Here is a 17022-nt window from a genome sequence, read left to right on the forward strand (position 1 = left end):
ACAGTTAGTTGTACTTTCATGTAATTTCAGTCTTGACTCCTATTTTACCATCGTCAGATTTGGGTGGATGGACGGGTCCCTAAAATTGTCAATCGCTGTAAAATTTATAATATTTTTAATATAACCAACATATACAAATACAAGGTATGTAGTGTATATACATATTCTTTTGTGGGAATATAGTGTATATAAAAGAAGCTACAAATACAAATTCTAACAATGCCCGTTGTACAGGTGAAAAATAGAGCAAAACCCTGGCTTCATTTCGATCACTGATAGCTTTTCACGTATAAAAATTACTAGGGTACAATACATATATAGAGGCATATATACAGACAATGATCTCCGTCTTCTTGTTTTGAATCGCTATAATACCTTTTAGCTGTCTTCCTCTGCCCTCCTGGGTTTGAGTCTCCCCCTCCCACTTTTTTTGGGTTTGTCCCTATGCACACGCGGAGTTGTTTTGGGCCTCCTTTTCCCAAGCAAACCAAATGAAAAATGGTACATTTGGTCCTGAACAAATATATCCGCCTGCGAAGCAGCCTTTTCAATCAATGCATATGCTTTTGCAGTTAGAGTGTCGACCCATACAGGAAACCGGTCTTCCATCAATTCATTTGATTTTTTGGTTAGAGTGTCGATCCATAAACCATACTGGTTCCATACAAAGAACACCATGCCTCCTATATATGAGAGCCATCAGGATCAAGATTGTGTGGACGATGAAGCTCTGAACCGTTCCCATAGACTCTTCGATGAGCATATTCAATCCAGAGACGACCTTCTCCATAACCATCATGTGATCAACTTTCATCTGCTCCGAAAACCTTGTGAAATCATCCAAACCCAAAGTAGAGGCAGTTGCGACAGAGGGGGGTTCAAATACTGGGGCTAGCTTCCCGATGGGCATGCATGGTGGCCGCATCATTAACAGTATGCCTAGGGAGATGATAACGGATGCCTTGGTGTACTTGGCGCGCGCCGTCATGGAGTTCGACACCAACGGTAACAATGCGAGGGCTAGAAGGGTGACATACCTCATCACCAAGTAGGCAACGCGGTAATCGTTAATGAAGACAACGAGGCCAACAAGTGTGTCTTTCGTGCCGAAGAAGAAAGAAGGCAAGATGGACAAGGATTCATCGATCAGACCAGACTTGTTGATCGGTGTGTCCAACTCGAACATGTTTTTTATCACTAGGAAGGTGATGCCGATGATGCTCGCGAACATCAACCTAGGATAATTGTACGTGGCCGACGGAAGCAGTATTGTGACCCAGGCTCCTAGGCCCGTGACCACCAGAAATGAAAACGCTACCAGAAATGACATCGCGGGAAGTGGAAGCAATGGTGAGACGATCATCCTGACGAGGTAGCCAGCAAGACCAAGAAGGGTGGCTTTCATGTCAGAATGCTTCATGAACGTATCCATCACCATGAAGTCGATGACAACAACGATGATGAACATAATGTCTATCCAACCCTCCTCGCGATGTGGCCCCTTCGCTACTTTGAAGACGAAGATGGATGTGTGGAACACCACACATGATAGCCCCGCCATGCATGTGATATACGCGAGGTAGCCAGCGATCCAAAGAAGTGTGGCTATCATTTCAAAGACACCGGAAGGCAAGGTGGAGGGGAACCCGGAGATCAGAGCATGCCCCAACATATGCTTCAGCACGAAGGGGAGGACCATGGCCGTTGGGACCACCAAGAATCGGTATTTCTTCTTCTTGAGTGGCGGAAAGGCGGACATGGCAGCTATGCGCATTAGACACGACATTTCCATCATGAACGCGATATAGAAGAGGTAGCCAGCGAGACCAGCAAGTGTGGGCATTATGGTGAAGAAGTGGGCGAGAGTCTAAGATTATACTTGGGGACAAGAATTGTATACTCGTATATATATACAACACAGTTCTTCTATGGGGTTGGAGGTGTGCGTGTGCGTGCGCGCGTGTGTGTGTGGTGTCGTAGGCAAAACAATCGTTCAGTACCAATCGTTTACTTTGACAAACCAGCATTTCAAATAGATGTATTTATTCCACACAGGCCGGCTGGTATATGTAAATAGCAACTCCTGATTTGCAGTTCCGCCCGCAGTTTTGGAGTCCAGGATCATGACGAGATGCAACCGTGTTGACTAGGCATGGATGTCGTAATGGATCAGACCGATTCAACTCTGTTTTGTCAGCGATTTGGTGACGGTAATTAAACTTCATTCCTAGGTCGATCAATCCAACTGTCTAGGAGAGTACTAGTACGTACCAGGGACTAAGTCATAGTTTTGATAAATTATTAAATCATCCTACCTTAAGTGGTATCTTTGCAATAAGTGGTATCTTTGCTTCATCATTTTTGAAAAAATAATTGGCTACACCATGTGGGACATAACTTAGTCGGTGCAGTCGGCCTGGGCAACAAACGTTCCGTGCGTGCCAAATGGCCAGACTTTCTAGAGTGTATACCAGCTAAGCTAAGACTTCTTTTTTAGGGGAGAGTGATAGTTATTTGAAGCCAATATTGAGCGGAAGGCAAAGCTTTCACGATGACCTACACAAACCATATATTCTTTTCAAGGTGCAAAATCTCCGAGGATGGCAAAGTTGTTCAAACAGTCTTTCTAAGTCTCAGTCGATGCTATATCCATGAGATCTTAATTGAGATCCGTGCAAAAAAAAAATGAATCTGTTCTATTGCTCAAAAAATAAAAATAAAAATAAAATTGGATCCATCTCATTTGCATTATTGCTTTGTTCCGCCGAGGAGACCCGTGGCAGTTGGTGGCCGAGAGTATTATTTATCTCATTGCATTATTGTTTTGTTCTTGTATGGAGTACATGGCTGGGAGGATGTTGGAGGAAAGGCATGGGTATGGGCTGCCACCTCATCTATGCGTGGCTTCAATCCTGGACCAATAGAAAACAACACACGGATTGTAGGCTTGCCTGCAGAACTGTTGACCAAAGGTCTCTGAATGATTATTCACACTGTTATGTTTGCTGCTAATTAAATTTCCTGTGTAAGTATGCACTGGTTTCTTTGATTTGGGTGGCTGTGGATGTCCGAGCTTCTCTCTCAACCAGTAAAATAATGTGCTGTAGCTTGCTCTTTTTGTCTGCTTGTGCAGGAGGATGAACTGGGAGTCTGGGACTTTCTACAGTACATTGCCGCACACATCAGTTTGTACCTGAATCTCGACGTCGATGATGGACACTTCCGTTTTTGCCTGGACAGATTCATTGTATCTTTCCTCCTATATCACAGTCATTCATTGAACGATGGGATGGCTCTTCATTGTTTGTTTTGGAATGATAGTGATTGATACAGAGCTGTCGTTAGCTTGTCTGTGATGGCACTAGCCGAGTTGAATTTCGATGAAGTATGGAGGTTGCAATTATCAGTATATACACGTACTGAATTGGAGAAAGTAAGCACAGGATGGCAACCTCGTCTGATCAACCTCCATTCGAAGGTGAGCTGTTCTCTGAACTCGACGATTGTCCAAAGACTATTATGTTAGGTGCTAATTATCCTGTATAAACAGGCACTTCTCTATGCACCCGCCCTGCACTGGACACACATTTTATCTATTTTCCATCTGAGAAAAGCTTTTTAAAATCCAAGAACTTTTCAAGAAACACATAAAAAATGCATATAAGTTTTTTATGCAAATATAATTTTATGTATACGCACGCTAATATATTTTAAATATGCATTGAATTTTTTAACTACTCCCTCCGTTCCTAAATAGTCTTTTTAGAGATTCCAATACGGAAATATATACGGAGCAAAATAAGTGAATCTACACTCTACAAAGGAACTTTACCCACTCTAAAATATATCTATATACATTCATATGTAGTCTATATTAAAATTTCTAAAAAGACTTATATTTTGGAACGGAGGGAGTATTTTTTCAGAAGTATGGATATTTGTATGTACATACCTGAGTATTTTTATATTTCCCCACCTATAAGTTTTTACATATTTCAAAACTCATTAACAGTAGTTCTTTTTTAATCTGCGAAACAAATTTATTTATTTATTTGAAAAAAATAATAATAATAGAAAACCCGATTCAAATCCGTAATGGGCCGGCCAAGGGAACTCTTCTAGCCTGTGCGGCGAATAGGCGGATTCTCCATTTTCTGGCCTACGGGCCACCGAAGCCGCCGCGGCTGCGTCCTCGCCGGCATCCACCTCCCCGCCGCGAAGCCGGAACACCGAGCTTTGGGCTACGCCTGCGTCAATGTGCAGCGACTCTGGTGTCCGCGAGCTCTGCCGCGACTCCACGCCACGCCACCGCCTCGTGCTCTCTCGGTCTAATAAATCCTACATCTTCTGGTGATTGCTGCTGCTGATTTTGGTGGTTTGAGCATCGATTTAAGGGAGGAGAGAATTTGGAGGAGGGAGGCGACGGCACACCACCAGTTGGATGAAATGCATCAGCGACGTCTTCTTCTCCCCTCTTTCCAGCAACCAACCGGTCCATTATTCTGCCACCCATCAATGTTGACAAGTCACCGTCTTAACATGGACAAGACACAAAGTGGAATGCTCTTGTTGCTCCGTGCTGCTGGCCTTATTGAAATGGAACCGATTACCCTATAGCATTTAATCATTCTTTTGTGGCGGTAGCCTGTTGGTTTATTATTCTAATCTCTATGCCCCACATGTTTTCCCTACAGGTATGAAGGTCAGCGTGACATGCTGTACAACCAAACATATAATCTTGACCAAGTTGCTTTCGCATGCATTGGAGGGAATTAAAAATGCTCAACAGACTGTATGCTGATTCTGGCTCTCAAACTAATGTTGAAGTGTCTTCCATTTAACAGATGACTGCAATGAAGGCTGCCAATAAAGAGCTGAAAGGGATGATGAAGACTGTCAGGATTGAAGATATAGATGTATGCAACATCACTGCTCATGTTTTCAAGATCTTCAGCTTATTTTGTTTGAATTACATCTGAATCCGTACCTTCTTTCATAATCAGCAGAGCATGCAAGACGAGACGACGGATGTTATGGATGTGAGCAATGAAATACAAGAAACTCTTGGTAGAAGCTACAATGTCCCAGATGAGTTCGATGAGGAGGAACTTATGGGGGGTATGACACTTATTGCAGTTTCCTATTCTTAGATAATTCAAACGCCAGATATTATCACCTTAAAGTTACATAGTTTTCCTTACAGTGGTAACCATCCATGAGCCACTCTTCAATTTAAATTCTGTAGTTGAATTTGATCCAAGTGGTCATGCAGCAATTAATCCTGGCAAACCGGCAGCAGGTATGTCAATAGGGAGACTTACTAGTTTCTAGTCACATTGATTATGGTGCTGATATCCCGAGGAGGAAATTGACGGCTCATGTCAAGCCCCTGCAATCACAGTTCTTGAAGCTATAAACCTTTTTTGTTATTTTGTCACATGATTTAATCGATGGGTGAGATACTTGAGATAATTTATGAACTAATTTGCTCTCCTTGTTTTTGCCTGTTGTTGCAGGAGGATGAACTTGGACTGCCTACGGTGCCGCACGCATCAATTCGTACCTGAAACTAAAAAATACATGTAGGTTTGATCTCGATGTAAATGGTCGGCGCTATGTTTTTGCATGGACAAATTCGTTGTATCTTCCGTCATATACCACTGCAATTCGTTGAACGATGTAATGTCTTTTTTCCATTGGTTTGGAATAATAATAGTGAGTGATAAAGTGAGCTGTTCTCTATACGGTTGTACATCATGTTGTTAGCATTGTCTGTCTGTGATTGCACTAGGTGGGCTGAATTCTGAGGTGAATTGGTAACTACGTTTTTGATAATGAAATTATGGGCCATTGTTAGCTCTCCCGTTGTCTGTCACCTGTGGCTTTTCATCTCATCTCATCCTTTGTTAAGTTTGTATTAGGCATGAAGAAAAAGAAGGTTGTATATTTGTTCCATTTCTATCTCGACAACCAATGCTTGAAATCTGGACACAATGCTCCATCATCATAAGTACAAGGACTTCATACTTCTGCCCTACAGACCTCCGTAAGTCCTTTTCCTCGGTGGTAATTTTCCTTTTTTTATGCACCTAGCCCCATGTGTTTACATTCATTTGTTCACGTTTATGCATTGACCATTTGATCATTGTGATCGTTCCTGCTTAGTCCAAGGTGTTTTTAGGGAATTTTTATATTGATTACCAGAGAACAATAAAGCAGGACTACATGATATCGCACCAGTTTTGGATTCCTTTTTTTTCATTTTTAGGTTCATGGGAGAAATAGTAGACAAAAAGAGAGAAATATTAGCACACCATTTCAAGCACCCTTGCAGACAACAACCCAAAGGAAGTGTCACATGTGGATACTACGTCTAAGCATATATAAGTATAAACAATACACATATTTTACAAGCAACCCACAATAAAAATTATATTTATGCATTCTTAGAAATTGGCAAGCGAACAAGAAGAGAAATACCAAGAACACAGGACACCAATTTTCACATGGAAAATCCTTGTGGGAAAATCCACAGGCACACGACGATTATCTTTCACTGTATGAGGAGAGTGTCTACAAATACATAGACTTACAATAAGCCATCAACTCGTCCCATGTTAGCATACATGGCGTATATATACATGGCATATGAGTGACTCAAGTCAAAATTGGAAACATTTTATCGACCTCCGCCACGATAGACCTTGGCTTGTCACCAGAATTCGGATCATACATCAACATGCGTCTGCACTCAAAGGCATGGGACTTGGACTAGAACAAGGTTGCTGGATGAGCATTTGGTATGCCTCCCTCATGGTTGGCCTTGCTTGCGGAGAAGATTCCAAGCAAGAGAAGGCCAGGTTGATGAGCAGAGCTAAGATCTTCTCTTCTGTTGTTGTTGGTGTTGTTGGCCGTTGGTCTAGAATATCTTTCACCAGCATAACTTCTTCCCCTCTTGACAAACTACCATCTAGGAGATTCCTTGGATGCTTGCCCGTCACTAGCTCTAGCACAACAACGCCAAAACTATAGACGTCACATTTCTCCGTCACAACAAATGTGTATGACAGTTCTGCACAAAATCAAGTAATTATAATCAGGAACAAATGGATGGAGATGAATACTTTTGATGTGAGAAACAAGGTATACTTGTACATACCAGGAGCTATGTAGCCATACGTTCCTGCTAGTGCACTCAAGTTTGATGAATCGGGCTTAAGAATCCTTGCCGTGCCGAAATCTGAGACAAAAGCATTAAAGGATGTATCAAGTAATATGTTGTTGCTTGTGATATCTCGATGGATTATAGGTGGACTGCATTCGTGGTGCAAATAAGATACTGCTTGAGCCACATCAGTTGCAAGAGCAATTCTCTTGGGCCAAACCAGTTCTTTTGCTAGCTCCTCATTTTCCAATGTCCTATGGAGGCTTCCCTGCTGAATGTACTCGTACACAAGAAATTTATATGCTGGATGGGAGCAGAACCCATACATTTTGACAATGCTTCGTTGTCGGATTTGTGATAAGATTTCCATTTCACTACGAAATCTTCTTTCATCATCCAACTCTTCTTCTGTCTGATGAAGCCTCTTCACAGCAACTAGTTGCCCGTCTTGGAGTTGTGCGTTGTAGACTTTGCTGTATCCTCCTGTTCCAATTATGTACTTATCGCCAAAGTCTTCTGTTGCCCTTAAAATATCGTCAAATGCTAATCTTCCATCGAAAGTCCAAACAGAGAATAGGTCCCTTGCTTCAGTGATGACACTTTCCTGTGGTTTTCTCTTCTTATGAGTAAGTATTATTATGACAACAATTGCAGCAACTATTCCAAAACCCATCACAAGAACAATTGGCAAAAGCAAACTAAGTATTTTCCCTTTTTGGTGAGCAGCTACTGAGGTTGAATAACAAGGTGGCAGGCCAGAGATGTTACCACATAGACCTTTATTGGGAAGAAAGCAACTTGCTAAAGCATTTTGGAGTATGCGTGTTGTTGGGACCGGTCCTTCCAAGTCGTTGTAGGACACATCTAGTGTTGAAATGCTCACCATGCTTGCAAAGGAGGATGGAATGCTGCCATTGAACTGATTATGTGATAAATTCAGAAATTCTAGCATCTGCAATTTGCCAAGTTGTTGCGGCAACACACCACAGAGGTTATTGTTGCTCACATCTAACATGATCTGCAAGCCTGCTAAATTTCCAATGGCACCAGGCAAACTTCCACTGAAGTTGTTGTCGTTGATTTTCAAGGACTGCAGTTTTGTACAGCGCCCTAGTTCCTCTGGTATCAATCCACTCATTCTATTCCCAGATATATCAAGGTGTCCTAAATTGCTCAGATTTCCTACCAGTGTAGGTATGGATCCAGATAATTGGTTCGATGATAGGGTCAGTTTATATAGATTTGCTAAACTGCAGATTTCTTGTGGAACGTGACCGCTGAGATAGTTATAATCTAGTTTTAGTTCTACTAGGTTGGACAATTTAGAAAGGATTGTAGGTATGGGGCCTGTAATCATATTTTGTGCTAGATGTAGTACCGTTAGTTTGGTAGATGCACCTAGATTTGGTGGGATCTGCCCAGAGAATCTATTCGATGCCAGGCTCATCTTTATGAGTTGTGGATACACACCCAAATTCTGAGATATATCTCCTGTTAGTTGGTTCTCCTGAAGCTCAAGCTGAACCAAACTCGTACATGTTTTTAAACTCCTTGGAATGGGGCCATTGAACATATTGGAAGCGACACTGAGATATTGAAGTCTGCCACCTGAACATATATTTGCGGGTAAAGGTCCTGAAAATGAGTTGAACGAGAGCGCAAGTTGAAAAAGGTTTATGAGATCTCCAAATTCTTGAGGAAGAAAACCTGACAATTTGTTACTAAAGATTTCCACATTTTGGAGGCTTTGCAACTTCCCAAAAGTTTTTGGTATTGATCCTGAAATTTGGTTCAGTTGCAATCCTAAATATTCGAGTTTCATCAGATTGCCAATTTCCTGGGGGATGGAACCGGTTATCTGATTATTATAGAGGGATAGGTGTACTAGCTTTGTTATATTTCCTAAGATGTCAGGAATAGAGCCAAATATTTGGTTTCCAGACAAGTCTAAAAACTGGAGATTCAACAAGATGCCCAATTCTGAAGGTATTGGACCTGTGATTTGATTGCTATAGAGAGAAAGTGTGGTCATCTTAGTGAGATTGGTTATGGAGATTGGAATTGGACCTGCAATATCATTTGAACTAAGTTCAAGATTTTGCAAATGGACTAGCTTACCTAGTTCTTGGGGTATAGGCCCTGAAAGTTGATTAGTATAGAGGTACAAAGTATTTAGTTGGGTCAGATTTCCAAGGGTTTTTGGCATCATGCCGCTTAAGGTGTTGTTGCTTAGCTGTAGAACTTGTAGGTTGACAAGCCTTCCAATCTCCTCGGGAATGGGACCTGATAACATGTTTTGGCGAATGGAAAGACCAATTAACATTGTTAGGTTACCCAGAGATGCAGGTATATGTCCCATGAGTCTGTTAAATGAGAGATCAAGCCAGGTCAGACTTTGCAAGCGACCAAACTCAAATGGAATTTGTCCTTTGAGATGGTTGAAGTATAGGTCAAGATATGAAAGTGATGATAGAGAGCTGATATTAGCTGGTATTGGACCATGGAGACTGTTGTTGTTGAGGTCAATATATGCGAGGAATGGAAGAGCCGAGAAGTTGAGCTCACCAAGCTGGCCACGGATGCCAGCACCCGGAAGTGAGATGTTGGTCACCACCCAGGGCATGCTGCGGCCAAGGCGAACAACCGTGCACATGATGCCCGTCCAGTTGCAGGGGCTGGTGTTTTCCTGCCAAGAGCTCATTTGCAGCGCCGGGCCTGCAAGTGTACCTTTCCAGTGGAGGAGGGCCATGCGTTGAGACCTCGGCGAGATTCGTCGATGGTGCGCTGCATGTGCTTCTTCCAAGAGAAGAAGACATGTCACCAGCAGTAGGCAGAGGTAGAACAGAGGTCGCATTTGGCTGCCTAGTGTTTGCATCTGGAATTCGATAATGTGTTTGGCTGGGGGATGTGATTCAATACACAATGCAACTCTGTTGATGAGTATTTAACGAGTGTGTCATCCATTGTTATGAGGTCCTTAGTCAAGACACAGCAGTTGAATGGATGCTTTATTCTTTCGAAAAAGATTTGAGTGGAAGCTGCTGCTGGATGGCTTTTCTTCAGTGTCTGTCGACATCTCTGCCCCTTTTTCTTTCCTTTGGCAGCAAATACGGTTTGTTTCCTGTGTTTCTGTGTGAGAAAAGGATGACAGACTTCCTGGTGGACTGTCTTCTTTTCTTCATGAGTTGAGTAGAAGCTTCTGCTGGATGGCTTTTCTTCAGTGTCAAGCCGCCATCTATACCTCTTCCTTTCTTTCTTTACTCATGCCTGTGGAAAAATGACCCAGGAATCCCTAAAAAGGAGTTGAAGGCAGGGACAGAATTCCGGCAAAATTTGCAATTTTCCTCTGTCTACAGCTTATGCACTGAACGGAATTGAGTTAACATATTGCAGTAGAGTTTTCATGATGGTATCTCCTGTTTGATAGTATTTCTTTGTTTATTGGATCATGCAATTTCTTCAGCTGGCAATTCCATAAAGAAATTGAAGCTGCTTGTCTTGAGCTATTCTCTAAAATGTTTCCCTTATTCACTTTTGAGCTGGTACGTCGAACAAAAGATTTACCTCAAGGACTTGTTACTGGCCGCGGAAGGCAACAATTTATATTTACTGCAGGAAAATTTACGTGTTGGAATTCTGTCAATGGTAGAAATAATGGTTCATGTGTTGAATTTTGGTCAATACAAATCTTGGATCACAAGTCCTGTTTGAAGTCAGGGAAAATGTGGTAGTGGTTGCAACTGAAGAAAGGTTCCATTCTAAAGTGGGTTGATTCGGTAGACTTTTACTACGCCTGCTTTCTGCTTTCTGTAGGTGTTGATTGCTCTGCTGGACATGGAACGAACGTAAAGCACGGTAAGTTTCAGCCGTCCTCAGTTTATTTACTTGCTATAAGTGCTTCTTGTGCTTGAGCTTTGAAACCTCTGCCAAACAGGCCCTGTACACACATACCGGAGAAAGCAAACACGTTATAACCATCCCCAGTAGATAGAAAGTGTTAACGGGAGTGGTTGTCTGAACTCAGAGGACAGTCCAAAGACTATTATGTAAAGCAAAGTAAAGCAAAGCAAAGCAAGACTATTATGTAAAGCAAAGCAAAGACAATCATCGTCCTCATCCAATCCTCCTCCTCATTATCATCATCATATTCGATGGATGGTCTTTGAATATGAGTGGATCCCAAGTGCGACGTCTCTGTTATAGCATTATCGTACGTTGTCCGATGGTCTCCGACTGCTGCTCATGACTTCTTGGTTAACGTGTGGGGACGCGGTTGCTTCTTTTACCAATGGGTTTGCTGAACACACACACAAAAAAAGGAGAGAATTCCTTATTTAGCACTGTCATAAAGTTTTATTCCCTATTTGACACTGAAAAGAAGTTTCTTCTCTATATAACACCCCGTTAAAATTTTATGCCTTATATGACACTTCCATCTATTTTAAGCCTCAACGGTGTTAAATAACACCTGAAAAGACATTTTTGCACCTCATAGGAAGTGTGACCAAAATGCTAAGCTAAGTATTGAAAGAAAAAAAAAAAGAGTCATGTCCAGCTTGCCGGACGCTGCAGTCGCGTCGCCGGCTACGTAGTTGACCAGCTTTACCCTGTATGCTGCTTGGTTTGCTAGGTGCAGGAGACAACTTCCTCAGAAAATAGATCAAGTGCTTCTACTAGCTCTTGTCATGTGTACGTGCGTGTACAAGCGCTCTTGCAGGGAGGAATCGATCCGGAGAACGAAGCGCTGCTCGTTGGTGCGATGGCCGCCTTGCCGTGCCACTGCGCCGCTGCCCTGTTGGCCGCCGTATAGAGCAGCCAACCGCTGTAGCCGGCCCAGCTGAGCCAGTTTCTCCGACCACTCTATGAGCACAAGTCCGGCGACCCAGCCGCTGCGTGCCTCCGCACAACTTGCCCCATGAGCCACAGCACCGCCGGCCACCTCGCACGCCGCCGAAACCCGAGCCGCTACCGAGTCAGCCAAACACAGGCGCGCTGCAACTTTGCTCCCAGTCACGCTGCTCGTTGCACACATATGTTGTTGGTATGAACAATTTGAGCTCATAATAGCTTGATCTTAATAGTAAAAGAAACACACAGAGGGAGAACATGCAAACTGTTTTCATGCCAAACATGTGGTATATGATGGATTTCATGATGAACTTTGAAGTCCCCATTGAATATCTCAGACGGCACATACTTTAATTTGCTTGATTACCCCTGATTGCAATGTGAACACTTGTCAACCAGTAGACTAATTTGCTCTGCTTATTTTTGTCTGTTGGTGCAGGAGGATGAACTGGGACTGCCTACCGTGCCGCACGCATCTATTCGTACCTGAAAGTAACAAAAAAGCTATGGTGTAGGTTTTGATCTCGTTGTAAATGGTCGGCACTTTGTTTATGCATGGACAGATTCATTGTATCTTGCCTCATATACCACTGCAATCGTTGAACGATGGAATGTCTCTTTCCCTTTGTGTTGGAACAATAGTGTGTGATAAAGGGAGTGTTCTCTATATGGTTGTACATCCTGTTGTTAGTATGTCTCTGCTGAGTTGAATTGGTATCTGCTTTTCTGATAATGAAATTATGGGACGTTGCTAGCTCTCGTGTTGTCTGTCACGGCTTCTCCTATCATCTCATCTCATCCTTTGTTAATTTTGTATAGCATCAAGAAAAAAAAGGTTGTATCATTGTTCCATGAAAATCTCGTTACAAGTGCTTGAAATTAAGTGTAGTAGTAAATTATCTATTGCTCCATCCTAAGGACAAGGATTACATATGCTCCATCCTAAGGACAAGGACTACATATGCGTGCCCTACAATCCTCCGTAAGCTCTTTTTACCTAGTACTCATACTGTTGTACTTTTCTTGTTTTATGCACCCATATCCGCGTGTTCACATTCATTTGTTCCATTTACTCATCGAACACTTGATCATTGTGATTGTTCCTGCTTGGCACAAGGTATTTTACTTTGATACCCAGAGAACAATAAAGCAGGATGACATGATAACGTGTCAGTTTTGGATTCCATTTTTTCACCTTCAGGTTCATGGGAGCAATAATAAGGAAAAGGACTACATACTCCTGCCCTACAATCCTCTGTAAGTCCTTTTACTTAGTATATTGTGGTACTTCTCTTTTTTTATGCACCTATATATCTCCAATGTGCTTACATTCATTTCGTTCCGTTTATGCATTGTGATTATTCCTGCTTGGTCCAAGATATTTGATCTTGATTCCCATATGGAATAAATAAAGCAGGACAACATGGTACTGCGCCAGTTTTGGATTTCATTTTTTTCAATCTTTATTAGGTTATATGCGAGCAATAGTAGATAAAAAGAGACAAATATTAGGACACATTTAAGTACCCTACAGACAACAGCCGAAAGAAAGTGTCACATGTGGATACTACAGTCTTTAACAAATATAAGCAACCCGCAAACCAAATTATATTTATGAAATCAGCAAGCAAACAGAAATATCAAGAACACGGGACTGGACACACATTTTTACGTGGAAAATCCTTGCGGGAAAAACCACGGGCACACAACGGTGATCTTTTGTTGTATCAGGAGAATCTACAAATACATAGACTTACAATGAGTCGTCAACTCATCCTGTGTGGCATGGCATGAGAGGTATCACTGGTAGAAAAAGGGCCTATAGTCCCGGTTCGTAAGGGCCTTTAGTCCCGGTTCCGGAACCGGGACTAAAGTGTCGGTACTAATACCTCCTCCCTTTAGTCCCGGTTCAATCCAGAACCGGGACTAAAGGCCCTCCACGTGGGCAGTGCGCAGAGCCCAGCCAGGAGACCCTTTGGTCCCGGTTGGTGGCACCAACCGGGACCAATAGGCATCCACGCGTCAGCACTTCTGTGGCTGGGGTTTTTGTTTTTTTTTGAAAGGGGGGGGGGGTTGGGGGTTTTGGGGGGTTAATTTAGGTGTTTCATATATTGTGTTAGCTAGTTATAATTAATAGAGAGAAGTGTCCTCTGTTATGTGCGTGCTTGGTCGACGCTACGTACTATACATACGTATATAGAGAGGACTAGACACGCTAGCTAGCTAGTAAGCAAACGAAGGAAACAGAAGATCGTCATGAACATATATGCATATATACAGAGAGAAGTGATATCGACCACCTCTCCTTCTCCGAGAGATTGGTCGAACAACAAGTTCTCGTATATCTATCTGACACTACCGGCTACATATATACAATAATTATCTCTTACAAATATAATCATATGGACTCAGGGTCCACATAGAATTCTCCGTCTTCAGGGATCACGTGGTCAAGAAAGAATGCCACCAATTCCTCTTGAATTGCTCGCATGCGAGCTGGTGCTAGGAGTTCATCCCGCTTCCGAAACATCTAATTTGAAGAAGGGGGTCAATACATATATATATATATATATAAATGAATGAAACTCAACACAAATGATGGTAATAAAATAAAATTGTGAATGTTGTTATTTACGTACTTCATATTGTTCGTTAGAGTACCCGCCCCGCTCACAGGTCGTGTGGCGGATGGACTCGCAGATGTAGTATCCACAGAAATCATTCCCTTGTTCCTGCCACAACCACTTTACAAGAAATAGAGGTCAATCAAACTGATAAGCAAGAATGCTAAATGGTATTGATGAAACTAGCGCTTGAATCACTAGGAGATGCGTGGAACATGCTACTATAGTACTTACTTTCGGGTGTCTAAATTCCAGCTCCTTCGGCAGTCCCGGAACTGTTTTGGTGAATTTTCTCCAAACCCTGCCGGACAAAAAAAACAATTACTTGATATCAGGAAATGAACAAAGTTGCTGATATGGTGGATAATGATCGATTTAACTTACTTCTTGAGGATTTCAGTCATGTCCGCATACTCCTTGGGATATTTTCGTTTAGAGTCCAAGACGGTTACTACTCCCTGCTCAAGCTTAATCTCTAGGAGAATATAGTGGTAACTGCACACACATGCATAACTCATGAATTACATTACTATAACCTTGACTAATATATAAGGGAAACCGAATACGCACAAGACAGTAACACTCACCTGAAGTTGTAAGGAAAGAGTATTATATCTTTGTTTTGATTTATTACGAACGATCGTAGCAAGCTGGCCTCGGTAGCTACGGCATGAAGTTTAACCTAAGTTGCATCTATGAGATGTGTGTTAATGAACCCAATATCACCGACTTGTCTTTTCTTCAATTCGGCGATCTTCAATCTGCATAATATAGTGAGGATGATTATAAATACATGCAATGAAAGAGCTAAGCTATATAGAGAAACTTAATGACAGAAGTAGTACTACTTACAGACAGTAGCAGGCGACCGTTGTTTTATCGAGGGCCAATTGATTGAAAAACTGATAGAACTCCTCAAATGGAACATGCAACAGATCAATTCCAACGAGGTCATGCTCCTTTTTAACTTTCACATACAAGGTACTCCTCCCCCCAGAGTCTGCAGATTTTCAAGTACCAATCATGCAATCTTCGCATCATCGTTGATAGAGATCTTTCATCTTTGACGAGAGGCTTCCCGTACTCGTATCTTTGTATCTGCATCTCCATGGGTTCATAATGTACTTCGTCGGGCAGGTAATCTGCAAGATTGCTATAACCGGGCACCATCCTCGGATCATTATCGACGTTGTGGCTAGGCACCTTGAGCGGGGGGCACGATTGCTTCGCTTGTTCGCCGAGCTGGGCAATTTGTTTCCCAGCTCGTCGTTCTTTCAGCCTTTGATCACTGACAGTACTTCCCGACCGCTCCGCTTCGGCAAATTCCTTTCCAATAATGCGGTCATAGTTTCCTTTCGGCGAATCAGACTTCGGTGGTTTTGTGAGGGCAGCCAGAGTGCGCTCCACTTTCACCCGATCTACCTTCTCCTCTGGAGGTGGATGTTTCTTTGCTTTCACCCCTTCAAAGAATTTCTTCACTTCTTCTCGCGCGATCTCGGCGTTCTCCTCCTGGGTCCTCTCGTATGGTAACTTCTCTGGAGTCTTCAGAGAAGGACCGAATCTGTATGTCCTCCCGCCTCTGGTTGTACCGCTAGACGCCGACCGAGCAGACGTAGCGGTTGTCTTCTTTACTTGCTTAAGAGGCGGAGGAGAAGGACTACGACGCGCCGGAGCAGCTGGAGCGGCGGCAGGTCTCTTCCGCCTTTGCTGACGAGGCGGAGAAGGAGGAGGCTGGCTGCTCGGGCGCGTCGGCGCAGGCGGAGAAGGAGGCGGAGTGCCGCCGCGCGCCGGAGAAGGAGCCGGCCGAGGGCCCTGATCGTCACTCGCCGGAGGAGGAGGCGGTGGAGGCGGAGTGCCCTGACTCGCCGGAGGAGGAGGAGGAGGCGGTGGCGTCCAGTTCGGAAGGTTGATGAGCTCCTTCCGCCATAGGCATGGAGTCTTCAGAGCAGACCCCAGCCGAGTCTCCCCTTCACCGGTAGGGTGGTCAAGCTGGAGGTCCTCAAATCCCTCCGTTATCTCATCCACCATCACCCTAGAATATCCTTCTGGAATCGGCCGACAGTGAAAAGTTGCGCCGGGTTCAGTAGGAAAAACAGAGCCAACAGCCGCCTTGACCTTCAAATTCATCCATTGCGTCATAAGGTGGCAATTTTGAGACTCTGTTATAGCATCCACGGGATAGCTGGCAGGAGCCGTCAAGACATGCTCCGGCTGAAGTAGCTCGGTGGAAGCCACGCTGCTTCTGCGCTGAGATGGCGGGGTAGCTTCGGGGGAGGCTTTGGCAGTACGTTTGCTGCGATTTGCTTCTCGTTCCTCTATCGCGTCTACCCTTGCTTGCAGCGCGTGCATTTGGGTCTGCTGCACTTTTTTCCTCCTCTCATGGGA

The 17022-nt window shown here is 43.3% G+C and overlaps 1 protein-coding gene and 1 pseudogene across 1 annotated transcript; one reads left to right on the plus strand and one right to left on the minus strand.

Annotated features, from left to right (window-relative positions):
* Positions 1-4713: 4713 nt before the first annotated feature.
* Positions 4714-5567, plus strand: LOC125540883 (annotated as a pseudogene).
* A 957-nt stretch (positions 5568-6524) lies between these two features.
* Positions 6525-10061, minus strand: LOC125544817 (probable leucine-rich repeat receptor-like protein kinase At1g35710). The gene is made up of 2 exons (XM_048708923.1): positions 7160-10061; positions 6525-7072 (listed from the first exon to the last, which is right to left on the minus strand). Exons 1-2 carry the CDS (start codon positions 10038-10040, stop codon positions 6735-6737), a joined length of 3219 nt encoding a protein of 1072 aa, XP_048564880.1. The 5' UTR covers positions 10041-10061; the 3' UTR covers positions 6525-6734.
* Between the last annotated feature and the right edge of the window lie 6961 nt (positions 10062-17022).

This window comes from Triticum urartu, chromosome 1 (genome assembly GCF_003073215.2).
Source record: "Triticum urartu cultivar G1812 chromosome 1, Tu2.1, whole genome shotgun sequence".
NCBI classification, from domain to species: Eukaryota; Viridiplantae; Streptophyta; class Magnoliopsida; order Poales; family Poaceae; genus Triticum; species Triticum urartu.